This window comes from Palaemon carinicauda, chromosome 27 (genome assembly GCF_036898095.1).
Source record: "Palaemon carinicauda isolate YSFRI2023 chromosome 27, ASM3689809v2, whole genome shotgun sequence".
Taxonomy (NCBI): Eukaryota; Metazoa; Arthropoda; class Malacostraca; order Decapoda; family Palaemonidae; genus Palaemon; species Palaemon carinicauda.
This window is the reverse complement of record NC_090751.1, coordinates 86,427,485-86,444,509: the sequence shown is the minus strand read 5'-3', so window position 1 is coordinate 86,444,509 and position 17,025 is coordinate 86,427,485. Positions and strand designations below refer to the sequence as shown.

General features: G+C 42.2%; 2 protein-coding genes across 3 annotated transcripts in view; one reads left to right on the top strand and one right to left on the bottom strand.

Annotated features, from left to right (window-relative positions):
* The window catches only part of Vlet (Valette), a 43,366-nt gene extending 32,605 nt beyond the window's left edge, over nucleotides 1-10,761 (bottom strand). For both annotated transcript variants that reach the window (XM_068351216.1, XM_068351217.1), the window contains exons 1-2: nucleotides 10,625-10,761; nucleotides 8,930-9,029 (exon numbers count right to left, since the gene is read on the bottom strand). In XM_068351216.1, the coding sequence (XP_068207317.1) occupies nucleotides 8,930-9,029; nucleotides 10,625-10,644 (120 nt within the window). In that variant the 5' untranslated portion in view covers nucleotides 10,645-10,761. The remainder of the gene's footprint in view (nucleotides 1-8,929; nucleotides 9,030-10,624) is intronic.
* Nucleotides 10,762-12,593: 1,832 nt separating this feature from the next.
* Nucleotides 12,594-17,025, top strand: part of LOC137620785 (deubiquitinase OTUD6B-like) — a 152,735-nt gene continuing 148,303 nt past the window's right edge. Inside the window, exon 1 of the mRNA XM_068351215.1 lies at nucleotides 12,594-12,695. The gene's annotated coding sequence lies outside the window, so the exon portion shown is untranslated. The remainder of the gene's footprint in view (nucleotides 12,696-17,025) is intronic.

Here is a 17,025-nt window from a genome sequence, read left to right as displayed (position 1 = left end):
TCACTGCACCTGACCATTGGTTAAACCAAGAGACAGCTTGGAGGGAGACTATTGCCGACAATTTCACAGTCGCCGACTGAGAGGCAAAGAAGGAGAGCTCCCCTGCCAGTGAGCAGGCAATCCCTTGGGCCTGGCAACGGCAATGATGGAGCCGTGATACTGAGCTTTGGTCCCGACCCCAGCACCACAGTTGCCCACTGCCCATCCCAGAAAGAGAACTGTCATAAGGAGCATTTTCATTACAACCATGTTTGGCCTTCCTGGACTTCTTCAAACTCTTCCTCTCCTTCTACTTCATCTTAGAAGAAGCATCAGTATTGGAGTCGAAGGAAGAAGAAGACAAGAAGGAGTCAGAGGAGGAAGAAGAATGCTCACATTTCTTCCTCTTCCCAACCTTAAGCTCAGGCTCTACAAGCAGTCAAGGTCTGAGCGACCAGTGACAACAACACTACCCCGAGGGGAAGAACCACACGGGGGTGATGAAAGACACACTCATAGGGGCACACAAAACAGCAACAAGCAGGGTTACAGGCACGCTCTTAAACTTATTAGGGACCTTGTCTCCAACCACTGCCAAGTCTCTCTCTCTCTCCAAACTTTCTCTCCTCACCCAGCCACTACTCTCACTGGGTCTTTTCCCCTGTCCTCAGCCTCAACCTTAAGCTTACCTGGGACTTTTATCTCCCACTCTTTTTGTGCTGCAAAATTCTTCCACACTCCTCACCCAGTCCCTAATGCTCAGTGGGTCTAATTACTGTACTATTAAAATTTTTCTTTCTTCTACTGCCACTTCTGTTCAATAAATCCTTAATCCTGTATTTAAGTCATAGATAGTTATGGCCTGTCCAAATTATACCCAAAAATATATAAACATGCCAATATAAGAAAAAGCAAATTGACTAAGTCCTCAGCTCTGTTGAAGACTGCACCTATGGCCTTGCTCTCAGGCTGAACTTGACTTAAAACAGCAAATGCTCCTTAGTGGAATATAGCTCTTATGAATCCAGCCATCCAGGTCAAGGTCAATAAACCGAGACTTTTGACTCCCATCATTATCATCAACTCTCTCACTCAAACTCTTCCTACTCCTCACCCAGTCCCTTTGACTCACTGGGTCTTACTGCTATCAATCAGATCTTTTTACCTCCTCCCGTGCAGGTATCAGTGGGTACAGAGGTCTAGGCCTCTACTGTTTTTCTTCCGGCTCCCTTATGGGTCCTGATCTTTGGCTTAAAGATGCTGGGCTTAGGCTGCCCCTTAACCCCTCCCTTCTGCTGTGTAGTTTTAAGCAAACTGATTCCCACGTTCAATTATAGATACGTTTTTTAAAAGAAAATTGACCAGGTCTTCTGCACTGCTGAAGACCGACCCATAGTCTTGCACTCAGGGCTGAGCCAGACTGCAAATAAGCATTTACTCTTAGGGCAGAGCTGCTTGTCAATTCTTGACCACATCAGGTGAAATTACAGTAACCTGTGCGGGCTATGACTTCTAGTCTAAGAGCTCTCACCCAGAGATAACCTCCAGGCAATCTAAACACATGCACAATAAGCAGGGGCTACAGGCCCAAGACTTCCAGCCACATGGTCGGTGTGACGTGCATAGGGGAAGGGCTGGCTAACACAGGATTGACCGGGTCAGGGATGATGAACGAGATAACCCTAAGCAGCAGCACAACACACATTTTTGGTCCTGGGGCCGACTTATGCCAACCTCAGACATGACAATTTTATGTGCCAGCACTTTTTCCACTGGCATGGGTGTCCCCTTTCTTTTGGCTTAGGTGGGGTGTACAACAGGGGACGCCAACCAGGTCATTGACACTGGGAGAATAACCATCACTTTTACCACAGGTAACACCATGGGAGACACTGGCACTGGGGGTACCAGGGGAGAAGTAGCCTTAGCTATCAACTCCCTCAACAAAGTCATGGAGGGACTATCTGAAAGACCTAAGGATACTCAAACCTTCCTCAAGTCAAACTCGTCGTCAGTGATCTGCACGGAAACAGGTGAAGTACAGTACTTCCAACCTCCATTAACCTTCTTGGTTCTTCATATAATTCAAAAAAGGCAAGGGAGATCCTTTATATCCTAGCTAAATAGATTATGACAAAAGTAAAATTAGATGTTTAGTTGCTGTATGAATGCACTGAACTTTACAATTTAAAGACTAAAAAGACTTAGTGACACCAATTAGCATCAATCCATCTATCTATCACCATAAAATTATAGCTTTTGGCTAATGAAACTCAACAAGATCCTCTACCACAAAGGTCTTATCAATAATGTAACATTTTACCTGTCATCAATCATTAATTCAGACCAGTGTTTGTTATCATGACTAGATGATAGTGCCAGAGTTAGTCCTTTTTATAAAGTAAAAAATTAAAAAATGTTAGTTTGATGATAAAATAAATTTTTGAATATACTTACCCAGTGATTATAATAGCTGCAGCTCTGCTGCTTGACAGAAAACTCTACGGAAAAAATCCGCCAGCGATCGCTATGCAGGTAGGGGGTGTACTTCAACAGCGCCATCTGTCGTCCAGATACCCAGTACTCATTGTAAACAAAAAACTCAATTTTCTCCTCGGTCCACTGCGTCTCTATTGGGAAGGAAGGGAGGGTCCTTTAATTTATAATCACCGGGTAAGTATATTCAAAAATTTATTTTATTATCAAAATAACATTTTTCAATATTTAACTTAGCCGGTGATTATAATAGCTGATTCACACCCAGGGGGGTGGGTAGAGACCAGCAATAAATGTTTACATCATTATGAGCTAAGGATTTTTTTATTTCATTTTAGAAGTTATCAAAATAACAAAAACAAAATAAATAGGTACCTGGTAAGGAAGTCGACTTGAACAATTACTCTGCCTTTTTAAGTACGTCTTCCTTACGGAGCCTCGCGATCCTCTTAGGATGCTGAGCGACCCCTAGGATCTGAAGTATGAAGGGTTGCAACCCATACCACAGGACCTCATCAAAACCTCTAATCTAGGCGCTTCTCAAGAAAAGAATTTGACCACCCGCCAAATCAACCAGGATGCGAAAGGCTTCTTAGCCTTCCGGACAACCCAAAAACAACAATAAAAAACATTTCAAGAGAAAGATTAAAAAGGTTATGGAATTAGGGGATTGTAGTGGTTGAGCCCTCACCCTCTCGCTGCTACGAATGGTCCCAGAGTGTAGCAGTCCTCGTAAAGAGACTGGACATCCTTAAGATAAAAAGACGCGAACACTGACTTGCTTCTCCAATAGGTTGCGTCCATTATACTTCGCAGAGATCTATTTTGTTTAAAGGCCACTGAAGTTGCGACAGCTCTAACTTCATGTGTCCTTACCTTCAGCAAAGCTTGGTCTTCCTCACTCAGATGTGAATGAGCTTCTCGTATTAACAGTCTGATAAAATAGGATAAAGCCTTCTTTGACATAGGCAAAGATGGTTTCTTAACTGAACACCATAAAGCTTCTGACTGTCCTCGTAAAGGTTTAGTTCGTCTTAAATAGAACTTAAGAGCTCTCACAGGGCATAAGACTCTTTCTAGTTCATTTCCAACCATATTCGATAGGCTTGGAATATCGAACGATTTCGGCCAAGGACGAGAAGGTAGCTCGTTTTTGGCTAGAAAACCAAGTTGTAGAGAACATGTAGCCGTTTCAGATGAAAATCCGATGTTCCTGCTGAAGGCGTGAATCTCACTGACTCTTTTAGCTGTGGCTAAGCAAACCAGGAAAAGAGTCTTTAAGGTGAGATCTTTAAAGGAGGCTGATTGTAGCGGCTCGAACCTTTCTGACATGAGGAATCTTAGTATCACGTCTAAATTCCAACCAGGTGTAGCCAAACGACGCTCCTTCGTGGTCTCAAAAGACTTAAGGAGGTCCTGTAGATCTTTATTATTGGAAAGATCCAAGCCTCTGTGACGGAAGACTGTTGCCAACATGCTTCTGTAACCCTTGATAGTGGGAGCTGAAAGAGATTGTTCTTTCCTCAGGTATAAAAGGAAGTCAGCTATTTGAGTTACAGAGGTACTGGTCGAGGATACAGATACTGACTTGCACCAGTTTCGGAAGACTTCCCACTTCGATTGGTAGACTCTAAGGGTGGATGTCCTCCTTGCTCTAGCAATCGCCCTGGCTGCCTCCTTCGAAAAGCCTCTAGCTCTCGAGAGTCTTTCGATAGTCTGAAGGCAGTCAGACGAAGAGCGTGGAGGCCTTGGTGTACCTTCTTTACGTGTGGCTGACGTAGAAGGTCCACCCTTAGGGGAAGTGTTCTGGGAACGTCTACTAGCCATCGAAGTACCTCGGTGAGCCATTTTCTCGCGGGCCAGAGGGAAGCAACTAGCGTCAACCTTGTCCCTTCGTGAGAGGCGAACTTCTGCAGTACCTTGTTGACAATCTTGAACGGGGGGAATGCATATAGGTCTAGATGTGACCAATCTAGGAGAAAGGCATCTATATGAATTGCTGCTGGGTCCGGGATTGGTGAGCAATATATTGGGAGCCTCTTGGTCATCGAGGTTGCAAAGAGATCTATGGTTGGCTGGCCCCATGTGGCCCAAAGTCTCTTGCACACATCCTTGTGTAGGGTCCATTCTGTTGGAATGATTTGTCCCTTCCAACTGAGGCAATCTGCCATGACATTCAAGTTGCCTTGGATGAACCTCGTTACTAGCGAAATGTTTTGACCTTTTGACCAGGTGAGGAGGTCCCTTGCGATCTCGTACAACGTCATAGAGTGGGTCCCTCCTTGCTTGGAGATGTACGCCAAAGCCGTGGTGTTGTCCGAGTTCACCTCCACCACTTTGCCTTGAAGGAGAGACTTGAAGCTTTTCAAGGCCAGATGAACTGCCAGTAGCTCCTTGCAGTTGATATGCATTGTCCTTTGACTCGAGTTCCAAGTTCCCGAGCATTCCCGACCGTCTAATGTCGCGCCCCAGCCTGTGTCCGATGCGTCCGAGAAGAGAACGTGGTTGGGAGTCTGAACAGCCAGGGGCAGACCCTCTCTGAGGCTGATACTGTCCTTCCACCAAGTCAGGCAAGACTTCATCTTCTCGGAAATGGGGATCGAGACCGCTTCTAGCGTCTTGTCCTTTTTCCAGTAAACAGCAAGGTGATATTGAAGAGGACGGAGATGTAGTCTTCCTAACGATACGAACTGTTCCAGGGATGATAGTGTCCCTATCAGACTCATCCACTGCCTGACTGAACATCGTTCCTTCTTCAGCATGTTCTGGATGCATAACTGGGCTTGGCTTGTTCTGGGGGCCGACGGAAAAGCCCGAAAAGCTAGACTGTGAATCTCCATCCCTAAATACACAATAGTTTGGGATGGGACCACTTGAGACTTTTCCAAATTGACAAGGAGACCCAATTCCTTGGTCAGATCTAGAGTCCACTTTAGATCCTTCAGACAGCGACGACTGGAAGAAGCTCTTAGAAGCCAGTCGTCCAAATAGAGGGAGGCTCGAATGTCCGCTAAATGAAGGAATTTGGCTACGTTCCTCATCAGCCTCGTAAACACAAGAGGAGCTGTGCTTAGGCCAAAGCACAGGGCTTGAAACTGGTAGACAACCTTTTCGTAAACAAATCTCAGAAAAGGTTGGGAGTCTGGGTGGATGGGGACGTGGAAGTATGCGTCCCTTAGGTCTAAAGAGACCATCCAGTCTTCCCTTCTGACCGCTGCTAGAACGGACTTTGTGGTCTCCATGGAGAACGTCTGCTTTGTGACAAAGACATTCAGCGCACTGACGTCTAGCACCGGCCTCCACCCTCCTGTCTTCTTTGCCACTAAGAAGAGACGGTTGTAGAAGCCCGGGGTTTGATGGTCCAGGACTTTGACTACCGCTCCCTTTTCTAGTAAGAGAGACACTTCCCGTTTCAAGGCTCGTCTCTTGTCTTCCTCTCTGTACCTGGGAGAGAGATCGATGGGAGACGTTGCTAGAGGGGGTTTTCGTACAAACGGGATCTTGTACCCCTCTCTGAGCAACTTCACAGATTGTGCATCTGCGCCTCTCTTCTCCCAGGTCTGCCAGAAGTTCTTGAGTCTGGCTCTCACTGCTGTCTGAAGAAGCTGGCAGTCAGAATCTGCCTTTAAAGGACTTGGTTCCTTTCTTCTTTCCACATCTCCCTCCGGCACGAGCACCTCCTCTGCTGGAGGCTCTGCCACGAAAGGGCGGAATAAATCGGGACGCTGGAGTGTCCATCCTTGGTCTAGCTGACAAGGTAGGCAAAGGGGTGGCTTTGCGAGCAGAGGACGCAACCAGATCATGAGTATCCTTCTGTATCAAAGAAGCAGCAATCTCCTTAATCAGGTCCTCTGGAAAGAGGCACTTAGAAAGAGGAGCAAACAGAAGTTCGGATCTTTGGCAAGGTGTAACTCCAGCTGACAGGAAAGAGCAAAGGTTCTCACGCTTCTTGAGGACTCCGGACACGAACGATGCTGCAAGCTCATTAAACCCGTCACGTACGGCCTTGTCCATGCAGGACATGATGAGCAAGGAAGTCTCCTTCTCTGTCGGAGAGATCTTCCTGCTAAGAGCTCCCAGACACCAGTCTAAAAAGTTGAAGACCTCGAAGGCTCTAAATATCCCTTTCAAAAGGTGGTCTAGGTCCGAAGATGACCAACATATTTTTGAGCGTCTCATGGCTAGCCGGCGGGGAGAGTCTTCCAGACTTGAGAAGTCGCCCTGGGCAGAGGCAGGAACTCCCAAGCCGAGAACTTCTCCCGTGGCATACCAGACGCTCGATCTAGAAGAGAGTTAGCAGGGGGAAACGTAAAGGCTGTCTTCCCTAGACTCTTTTTGGATTGCATCCATTCTCCTATCACTCGTAAAGCTCTCCTGGACGAGCGTGCGAGGACGAGTCTAGTAAAGGCAGGCGAGGATGACGGCATACCTAAAACAAACTCTGACGGAGGAGAGCGCGGAGCCACAGACACAAACTGGTCCGGAAACATCTCTTTGAACAGAGCTAAAACCTTCCTAAAGTCCAAAGAGGGTTGTGTGGACTTAGGCTCGTCAAGATCCGAATGTGGTTCATCAACGTGTGCAGCACCATCATCATCCGAAAGTCCATCATCCGAGTATTGAGGAGGAAGCGGCAATGGAGTAGGTAACGGCTGGTTAGCTGAGTCCGGTCGCACGGGTGCATGCGTGACTGAGCCGGACGCAACGTCATGGAACTGTTGCCCAGTCTGTGAGCTGGCAACAACCATAGCAGCGCGGGGACGCACAGCGTCTACTCCAGACTGTCTAGCCTGATGTGGGTGAGCAGTGGCAACCACACTGGGTTGCGGAGGTTGACGCACCGCGTCAAAACAAAACAACTCTGATGGTTGTTGTACCTCGCGAACGTCAACGGAAGGCTCCGTGCGTCGCTGAACGTCAACATGCGGCTGGCAGGGCACACTGGAACGCATGGGTGGCGGAACTCTCTCAACTAGAGTGCGCAAGAAGGTCGCCTCAGCGTCCACAGGACGCACAACCGAGTGTGTGGCTGGTTGTAGGCAAGAGGCTGTACTAGTTGGTGCAGCAGCAACCTTCTCCGCACGCAAGTCCTGCATCAGAGACGTTAACTGAGACTGCATGCTCTGCAGCAAAGACCACTTAGGGTCTGCAGGAGCAGGTGCGGCGACAGACGGTGTAACTGTCTGAGGCGGTACCGCTTTGCCTCTCTTAGGAGGTGAGCAGTCATCGGAAGACTGCAGCGAGTCCGAACTGACCCAGTGGCTACAGCTGGGCCGTTGGACTTGCGCGGAAGGGACCGACTTGCGTTTTAATGGTCGTGAGACCTTGGTCCATTGTTTCTTGCGAGAAACACCTTCCGAAGACGAGGAATAAATGGGCTCTCTCGTCTTTGTGCGGCAGGGGTGATCTTGGGAAGATGCGCCCGGTACCACGGAGGGAACGTCTGTTCGCTGATTAAAGCCTCTCGAACCCATTGGTCGTACGACATTGCTTCTCCCCTGGACTTGGGAGCTTGCAAGAGGTCCCGGACTAGGAGGACGACAGGCACGAACAGACGAACCCTCAAGCGCAACACTATCCACAACACTATTACTCACTTTAACACTTCCCACTGCACTTTTACACTTCAGCTCCTTGACGTCCGCCATGAGCTGGTTACGGTCACTAGCCAGGGACTCAACTCTCTCACCCAGAGCTTGGATGGCACGCATCATATCAGCCATCGAAGGTTCCTGAGTGCCAGAAGGGAGATTAGGAGCAACCACTACAGGGGAAGGAATAGGTTGTGGGGCATGAGGAGAGGAAATTTCAACAGAACGAGAGGAACTTCTCCTTACTCTATCTCTCTCTAGCCTACGTGTATACTTTAGGAATTCGATAAAATCGAATTCCGAAAGCCCAACGCATTCCTCACATCGATCTTCCAATTGACAGGTTTTATCCCGACAATTGGAACAAACAGTGTGAGGGTCGATAGAGGCCTTCGGAAGACGCCTTGAACAGTCCCTAGCATTACACTTCCTAAATTTTGGGACTTGAGAAGGGTCAGCCATTTTGAATTGGTCAAAGGGGAATTCAAAAACTATCCAAAGTCATCAACAAATAATCCGTAATCAAAAAAAGAATGCAAGGATTTATTGAAGAGAAAGCCTGCACAGCGAAAGCTCAAAACTAGAATAGTGTACTTCACCAAATAGTTATGAAAACAAATCCAGTTAGCAACAGCGAATTTGTAGGTCTTGCCGGTAGCACGACAGAGAGAAAATTGAGTTCTTTGTTTACAATGAGTACTGGGTATCTGGACGACAGATGGCGCTGTTGAAGTACACCCCCTACCTGTATAGCGATCGCTGGCAGATTTTTTCCGTAGAGTTTTCTGTCGAGTAGCAGAGCTGCAGCTATTATAATCACCGGCTAAGTTAAATATTGAAAACTATAAAATTCATTCACTGACCTGTAAACGGTTTGAAATAAGCGCTGTGCATATTCGATTCAGTAGACCATTAAACTTTGTAGAATCTGTGCTGTTCATCAGAGATATCCCTTCCTGAAGTCTGAAAGATTAAAAAAAACCAATGCGCAATGAAATGAACAACACTGCATACCATATGTTTCCCCATTTAATAACTAGAAGCACTAAGAAAAAAAACACTTTAACATCTTATAACTTACAAATCCCATTTTGTGACATTTAAAATAATATACAATATTAAATGTTTAGTAACAAATCACTATTGCAGAACTAAAGAAGAGACAACATGATGATATAACAATGTGTAAGCAAATATGCAGCCTTCAGCACATCAGGCAGCTAATATACAGCCAAAAAATAGCAGGTAGTTTTACCAAAATACAAACCATTATCTCATAAATATGCAAGTTTGATTCAGAATGCAATAACAGGTGGTTTTACTAAAATGCAAACCATTGCTTCTTAAAGGTTTAAGATTTGACTCAGAATAGGTGACTATATGCCGTCATTATTTCCAATTATAAAAATAATTAGCTGACTTCATAGGTACAGTAGATCATGAGAGTGATATAATAACAATTATACCCATCAAAGAATCACTAATCTCCTAAGCTTCAACCCATTACCTCTAATGATTAGTTAAAATGATGATATCACATCACTATCATCACTCTGGGCGTAGCACCATCTAAAGACCTACGTGTAATGCACCAACATCTGACATCCACCTAAAATACAATCAATACTAAGCCAGTTGCAATAATGCTGAAATTATAGTAAATCTTAACTTATATGTTGCATCTAGTAAATATTGAACCCTACCAGAATTCCCATAGCCAAACCTGGGATGACACTGTCCATACTTGATGGGAGGTTTTGTCCCCCTGCAACTGTCTTTTAACTAGATAGACTTAGGACACTTATGTTTCTGATCATATCATATTCATGTGTCTCTAAACAACACACAGGCAAATTTATAACCTCTTATCCTAAGCTAATAATAAAAAAAATGTATGATCTTTGAGAAACATTTTAGTGATTAGAAAAATTTGCATAAAACAGATTTTATGGGGGAGAAAAGATTGTTTAAATAATACAAAAACACATATCTATGAATGGTAATATGATATATATATATATATATATATATATATATATATATATATATATATATATATATATATATATATATATATACACACACACACACACATATATATATATATATATATATATATATATATATATATATATATATATATATATATATATATATATATATACATATATATATAATATATATATATATATATATACATGTATATATATACATATATATATATATGTATATATATATATATATATATATATATATATATATATATATATATATATATATATATATACACATATACGTATATATATATATATATATATATATATATATATATATATATATATATATATATATATATATATATATGAGCCTTTGTATACCAGCAGTCAGTTATTCCACATGTACAGAGAATGGACACCATCTAACCTAAACTTTAGCCCCTTAACCTAACCTACAAGCCTTGTCCTTAACTACTTAACGGAGGGCTAACGGCCCCCGCGACCCCCCTTACACTGCCGTATCCTTCCCCGAATAGAGAAAATACTATAATTAAATTATACCTTTTCGTTATCTGAAGCATTTTGATGAAATTAATTCCGGAAGTGAATTCTAATCCACAAATGTCAAAACTCTTCGTACGCCTACTTTGATAGTAGTAAAAAGCCTAAAGTTTAACCTTTGGAACCGCTCACTGATTATCCTTTCCGTAGGTTTTCTTATTTTCAATTTAATGTTTGAATATATCTATATAAGGTAAAATATCTAATAGGATATAATCATTAACTTACAAGCATGTCTATTACATTAAAAAAGATTCAATCCTGTTATCATTATGCATTGTACAATACAGTAGGAGAAGCTACATTTAATCTAATTTTTTGATACTGTAAACATTTGGTTTTCTTCTATAAATGGATTTCTGCCATTTACCTGTGATGTATTTAGCCTAGCTTTCAATAACATGTGTTGCTTTTCCATTAATTCTTCTTTGCCGAATATTCCTTTTAGTTATTTTTCTTTCAATCACTAGCAGCTCTTTTCAGTTAAGAATAAATTCATTTTTCAACAGAAACTTCAACTGTATTTGCCTTTAATTTTCCTATTTCCTCTTTTTTTTGATGAATAATAATTTAATTCCTTCTGGTATATCGTCTGATGTTGGGACGGCAATGTAATGCCTTTTTTGCTATTAGTAAATTTTATTATAAAAATTACTTTGATAGGCATTAGAGTTGATTTCTACACAACTGAGGATATAAAAAATCGAGGAATACAAAGGTTAAAAGAAGGAGGAGGTATATATTATTTGAGTTTATTACTTATTTTTGTTGTTTTATATTGTAGCCTATATTCAAAATGTCCCAGTAAGATAATTGCCAAGTTCCTTCTTTAGGCCTTGTCTGAAATTATTTGTATGATTTGTCTTATCTTTTGAAGTCATTGGTAGTATGTCATCATAGATTCTATATAATTTTCTTAATTCTATGCATTTTCGTAATTATTTAACTTTCTTAGTTCTGTATTAATTGTTAATCCTTATTGCTCTAATGTTTTTTCTCAAGTGTGTAAAGTACTTGAGAAAAAGCATTAGAGCAATAATGATTAACAATGGTAAAAAAATGGCCATGGTAAAAATGGCCATAGTAAAAATGGCCATATGGGTAAGGTAGGTAAAAATGGCCATGGCCAAAACCAAAAGTCGATACAGACTACAAAAAATAGTATTAAAAATATTCAGAAAATATAAGATAGGCCTCATTTTGAAGGAAATGCTTGTGTTTTATATTTTAATTAAAATTATTACTTATTTTGTAAAAAGCAGTTTACTCATAGGCCTAAACTTTGTTTACTATGAAGACATCTTTCTTGCAAGCATATTATTTAATTTTTTTATTTGATTGTCCAAAAGTCGTGAAAGGATTAAGTAATCTTCAATAAATCACTTTCCACATGGGGCAATTATTTTCTAGTAGCCTACCCATACATGGATGTATAATGACTTATATAATGTTATAGCACAGCCGGATTTTCTTGTTCTTTACGTTGAAGAACGTAATCTGCAATTGGTTTCCATTACATTTTACAAGGATTTTTTGAAACCAGATTTTAGCATTCCTTAAAATCTATACAAACTCGTAGGCCTATGTTTTTTTTTTTTTTTTTTGAGGGGGGAGTGTTAGGATGCATAAATACATATATTCATATATATATATATATATATATATATATATATATATATATATATATATATATATATATATATATATATATATATATATATCCTTATTTCCTATCTCTCCTACTTCTCTCATGTTACCACCCCAATTTCCCTATTTCTATACACCAATTTCGTAAACGTGTTGCCATATAATTTTCCTTTTGTTTAGGTCAGATTATATTTCGTCTTGGATATACTTATTCTGTTTTCTTATAAAACAATGCAATAATTAGTTAAAAGTCTAAAATTTATCGAATTATTTCAGGCTGCAGAGTTATTGCTTATTAAAAAAAAGAAAAAAAAACTTATGATAGAAGTAGACAGTAGTAGAAAAAGCCTTTGCAAGTTTGCAACGGTACTCTAATGTCATCCAGAATCAAGAGGAAGAAGCAAAGTGCCTTGTTATTGCTAACGTGAGTTACTTTCCTTATAAATTTTTACATTTGATTAAAATCTACATATATATCAGCTTAAATTTTAATATTCACGTAATATTCAACTCATAGTCAAAGCCAGAAACCTGTGTAATCGTAAGTCATTGATTTATGGCCATTATACGAACCCCCTAAAGGTACCGGTAAGGTACCGTACCCTTCTTGGGGTTTGTGGTTTGAATTTCAGTTCTGGTATACCTTTGGTATAGATTATGAAGGAGCCTTTGTATATCACCGGCCAGTTCCTCACGCGTTAGTTAAAAATGGGGTTTCATTGTATATTATTACATCTCAATGTATCCTAGTATTCCAACTACTTTTTCTTATAGGAAAAATTACGCTCCCTTCGAAAATAACACTCTTTCCCGTGAAATGGTCATCAAAATCGGTTAAATCTCGTTATTTGTTATAGGAAATCATATATTTCTTGTGCGTAGTCACACGATGTAATGATATACAAAATTACCAAAAATGGACATCAACTAACCTAAACTTTCCCCCCTAACCTAACCTAAAAGCTGTGCCCTTACCTACTTGTCTAATGTGGGGGGGGGGGCCTAACGTCCCCCTGCGACCCCCTTACACTGCTGTATCCTAAGTTAGACATAATAATACATACAGGGGGCCATTATGCGTGCACTGTGTATAAATTGATATATTTAGTGAAAGTTTACACAGGGCTTTATGATAATCTATTCATAAAGATTCGATAGGTTTCATTAGCCCATAAATTTACTAGGCCTACAGTAAAGGATCCTATCTGAGTAACCCACAATCTGTCTTGATATAGTGGGGTGTATGTTTGATGACAGCCGGTGAAGAATACGGTAGTGTAAGGGGGTTATGAAGGGGTGGCATTAGCCCCTCTGTTAGGTAAGTAGGTAAGGACACAGCTTGTAGGTTAGGTTATGTGGGGAAGTTTAGGTTAGTTGGTGTTCTTGTGTAAAGGTTTTTACTAAAAAATGGATAGTTTTTGTAGTACAGCAGCCACGTCATACAAATGACTAGAAATTGGAAAGAAGCTTCCCATTTTCTATGCGCGTGGGAGGAACTTGCCGCTGTTTTAAAAAAGTTCCGTCATAGTTTATGCAAGATTTTTGCTAATCATCTGATGAAAAAAAGTAATGTATTTGTATTTTGTACCTCATAATCTTCACAAAGGAACCTACCTCATTGCACTGAGTCCTGCCTGATTTTTGGGCGTCGTATCTTGCCCCCGTTGGAATCATCAATTCCTCACCCCCAAGTTCTTAAACCTTTCTTGACCTACAGTGCTGTAATCATAGAGTGAAGTCCCCTGATGTATCTTATCCCAACCTAATTTAACCTAGGCTTCTGGTTCCTACCTGACTAGTAAGGACAGACCCCATCCCTAACTTCTATTCTATCTAAGTGATGTAAATCATAAAATGAATGATAGAAATGCATCTTAACCTGGGATTCCAAAGCTCTAAGTGACTATTTGCTTCATTTTGTCCAAGTACAATTAACTCTCAGGAATTTAAAAACTACAGCTTAAGGGATTACTCAACAATTAATCAGAGCTAATTCAAGATCATGAATTTTATTACAGTATTATTGTTAATCCTCAAGTATGCATGTTGGCATGGCCTAGTGATCCCTAGTTGATCTTTGATTCGTGCCTTCCATTGTGTCATTGCCGCCGTCAGGAAATTCCTCGCCGACAAAGTCTGGCAAGGGGAAGAAATAACCTCGGCCTCCTCCCAGCCCAATACCTTCTACCTCAATCCTCTGCTGCTGAGCCCTTAGATGCTACTCAAACTCTGAAGGTGAAGAATAACAAACATTGCAAGGTTGACCAGACATCGCCATCCCTCCTTCCTCACATATTAATGACGGATGGTTCTCTACTTCTTTAAGCAGAATTTTTTGTTTTTCTTTTGGCATGCTTTATGCTCTTCCTTTGTTAGACAGCGAGACATCAAGGACAACTCAACACAGAGGATGAGAAAGACCTTTCGATAAAGATCTACGACATTAGACTCAGAGACACGCATGCACCACGTCCATGGGCGCAAGCACCTCCACTTGCACGATCCCCTGTTGATGGTTTTCTATGAGCACAGTTATCTTTATATACATGATCTCCAGGCCATAGCTTTGCATAAACAATCGTCACCTCATGCTCATCTCCTCCATGGGCACAAACGCCTCGTTTTAATGTTACATCCAAAAATGCCAAAACTTCACGCACTAGGTACCTATGTATAAAGTCTCCACGTACAATGTGTATGTGTATAAGATATTCAGGCGATCAGTGTTTATGCACTGAGCTTCTACAAGCAGTGTCCATAGGCAGATCTTCTACAATCAGTGTCTCCACGTGTAGCTTTCTCGCTAGTGCTCGGGATTCATGTGTATGTTCCCCTTGAGCTAAAGTGCCGTGGGCTAGAAATTCACGAGCTAGATCTTAACGTGGTAAGATCCTTAATCACTAGATCTCAACAAGCTAGGTCACTGCATGATTGGTTTCCACATGCAAGGAATTCTAAGATTATCTTATATGTAGGAATGCACACCTCTCAGTGCAACTAAACTTGACTAATATCTTTTCTCTATTTGCTTTTAGTGTAATTGTTTGATTTTGACAATGGAGAATCCACTTAAAGGCATGCAGTCCTGTTCTAGCTTTCCTGGCAGTAAGTGTGGAACATTTATGAGCAGGATTTCAGTGGATCCTCATTCATTTTGTCCTGTAGAGGCCATGACTATAAGGAGTCATCTCCTTGCAAGGTTATTAAATCGTGGCCATCACCATAGTAGCTTAAGTTCAGCAAGAGGAGGAAAAAAAAGGCTGAGTGAGATGCAATACTAATTTGAGGTCCTCCTCAAAGTTAAAAAGGTCTGCTAAACCTACCTCCTTCCTCTGGTACTCAGGCTTTTGAACTCTCTCCTTCACCCTTCTCTGGTTGGGTGAGAGAGACGGACAGTGCACCCTGAATTAACATCAGTGTAAGCTTCCCTTAGAGAAGCAGATAATTCCCAGCTGGTTTGGAGTAAGCTTGACAGTTTTCTAGATAATGACCTGGCGAGAGATGCCCTAAGGACATTGTGGATGTCCTTTGGGTTGGAGGGCATCCTATCAGTGTAGTGGCTTATGTTAGCTCTAGCAACTGCTAAACCTAAAAATTCTTCACCTGCCAACCTTTCTCCTGCAGCGCCCGCATAGGAGAAGACTTGATGTCAGATCCTCACCTACATTTACCTGGCCAGCAGTTCATGGAGCACTCTTGAGGAGTAAGAATGGGAGGCCCCTTTACCCTCTTTCTCCACCTAGTCTGATGCCTTCAACCTAGTCTTCTATGAAAGATAGTAATTCAAGCTTCACTGAGGCCGAGAGGAGCAGAAACCCGCAGTACTCCCTAAGGGGATCTGCTTACCCAACGAAGGTTTCCTCACTTTCCTCCCTAGAAGATTGTCTTTCTGGAGTTTCTGGGTCCAGAACAAGTTATTCTTTACGTTTGTGCATCCTTGCTGGTGCACTGTCACCTCTTAGCCTCCACTCTTGCTGGCACACTGTCACCCCTGACCCTGCACCCTTGCTGGTGCACTGTCACATCTTAACCTGCACCCTCGCTGGTGCACTGTCACCTCTTAACCTGCACCCTCGCTGGTGCACTGTCACCTCTTAACCTGCACCCTCGCTGGTGCACCTGTCACCTCTTAACCTGCACCCTCGCTGGTGCACTGTCACCTCTTAACCTGCACCCTCGCTGGTGCACTGTCACCTCTTAACCTGCACCCTCGCTGGCGCACTGTCACCTCTTAACCTGCACCCTCGCTGGCGCACTGTCACCTCTTAACCTGCACCCTCGCTGGCGCACTGTCACCTCTTAACCTGCACCCTCGCTGGCGCACTGTCACCTCTTAACCTGCACCCTCGCTGGCGCACTGTCACCTCTTAACCTGCACCCTCGCTGGCGCACTGTCACCTCTTAACCTGCACCCTCGCTGGCGCACTGTCACCTCTTAACCTGCACCCTCGCTGGCGCACTGTCACCTCTTAACCTGCACCCTCGCTGGCGCACTGTCACCTCTTAACCTGCATCCTCGCTGGCGCACTGTCACTTCTTAGCGTGCTCAAGTCTGTTAAAGTCATGCCTGACTTTCTTCCTATGAAAGCATGCTCTCCTACAGGAACCTTGCATTGTGCTATTGTGTGCCAACATTTTGATGCTCATGCATCAAAACAATTGCTCTTGCTATTGGACACTTATGCTACTATAGCGCATATCAGATCTAGTAATTTAACGCAGTAAGAAAGATATTAAAATACTGTATGTATAAA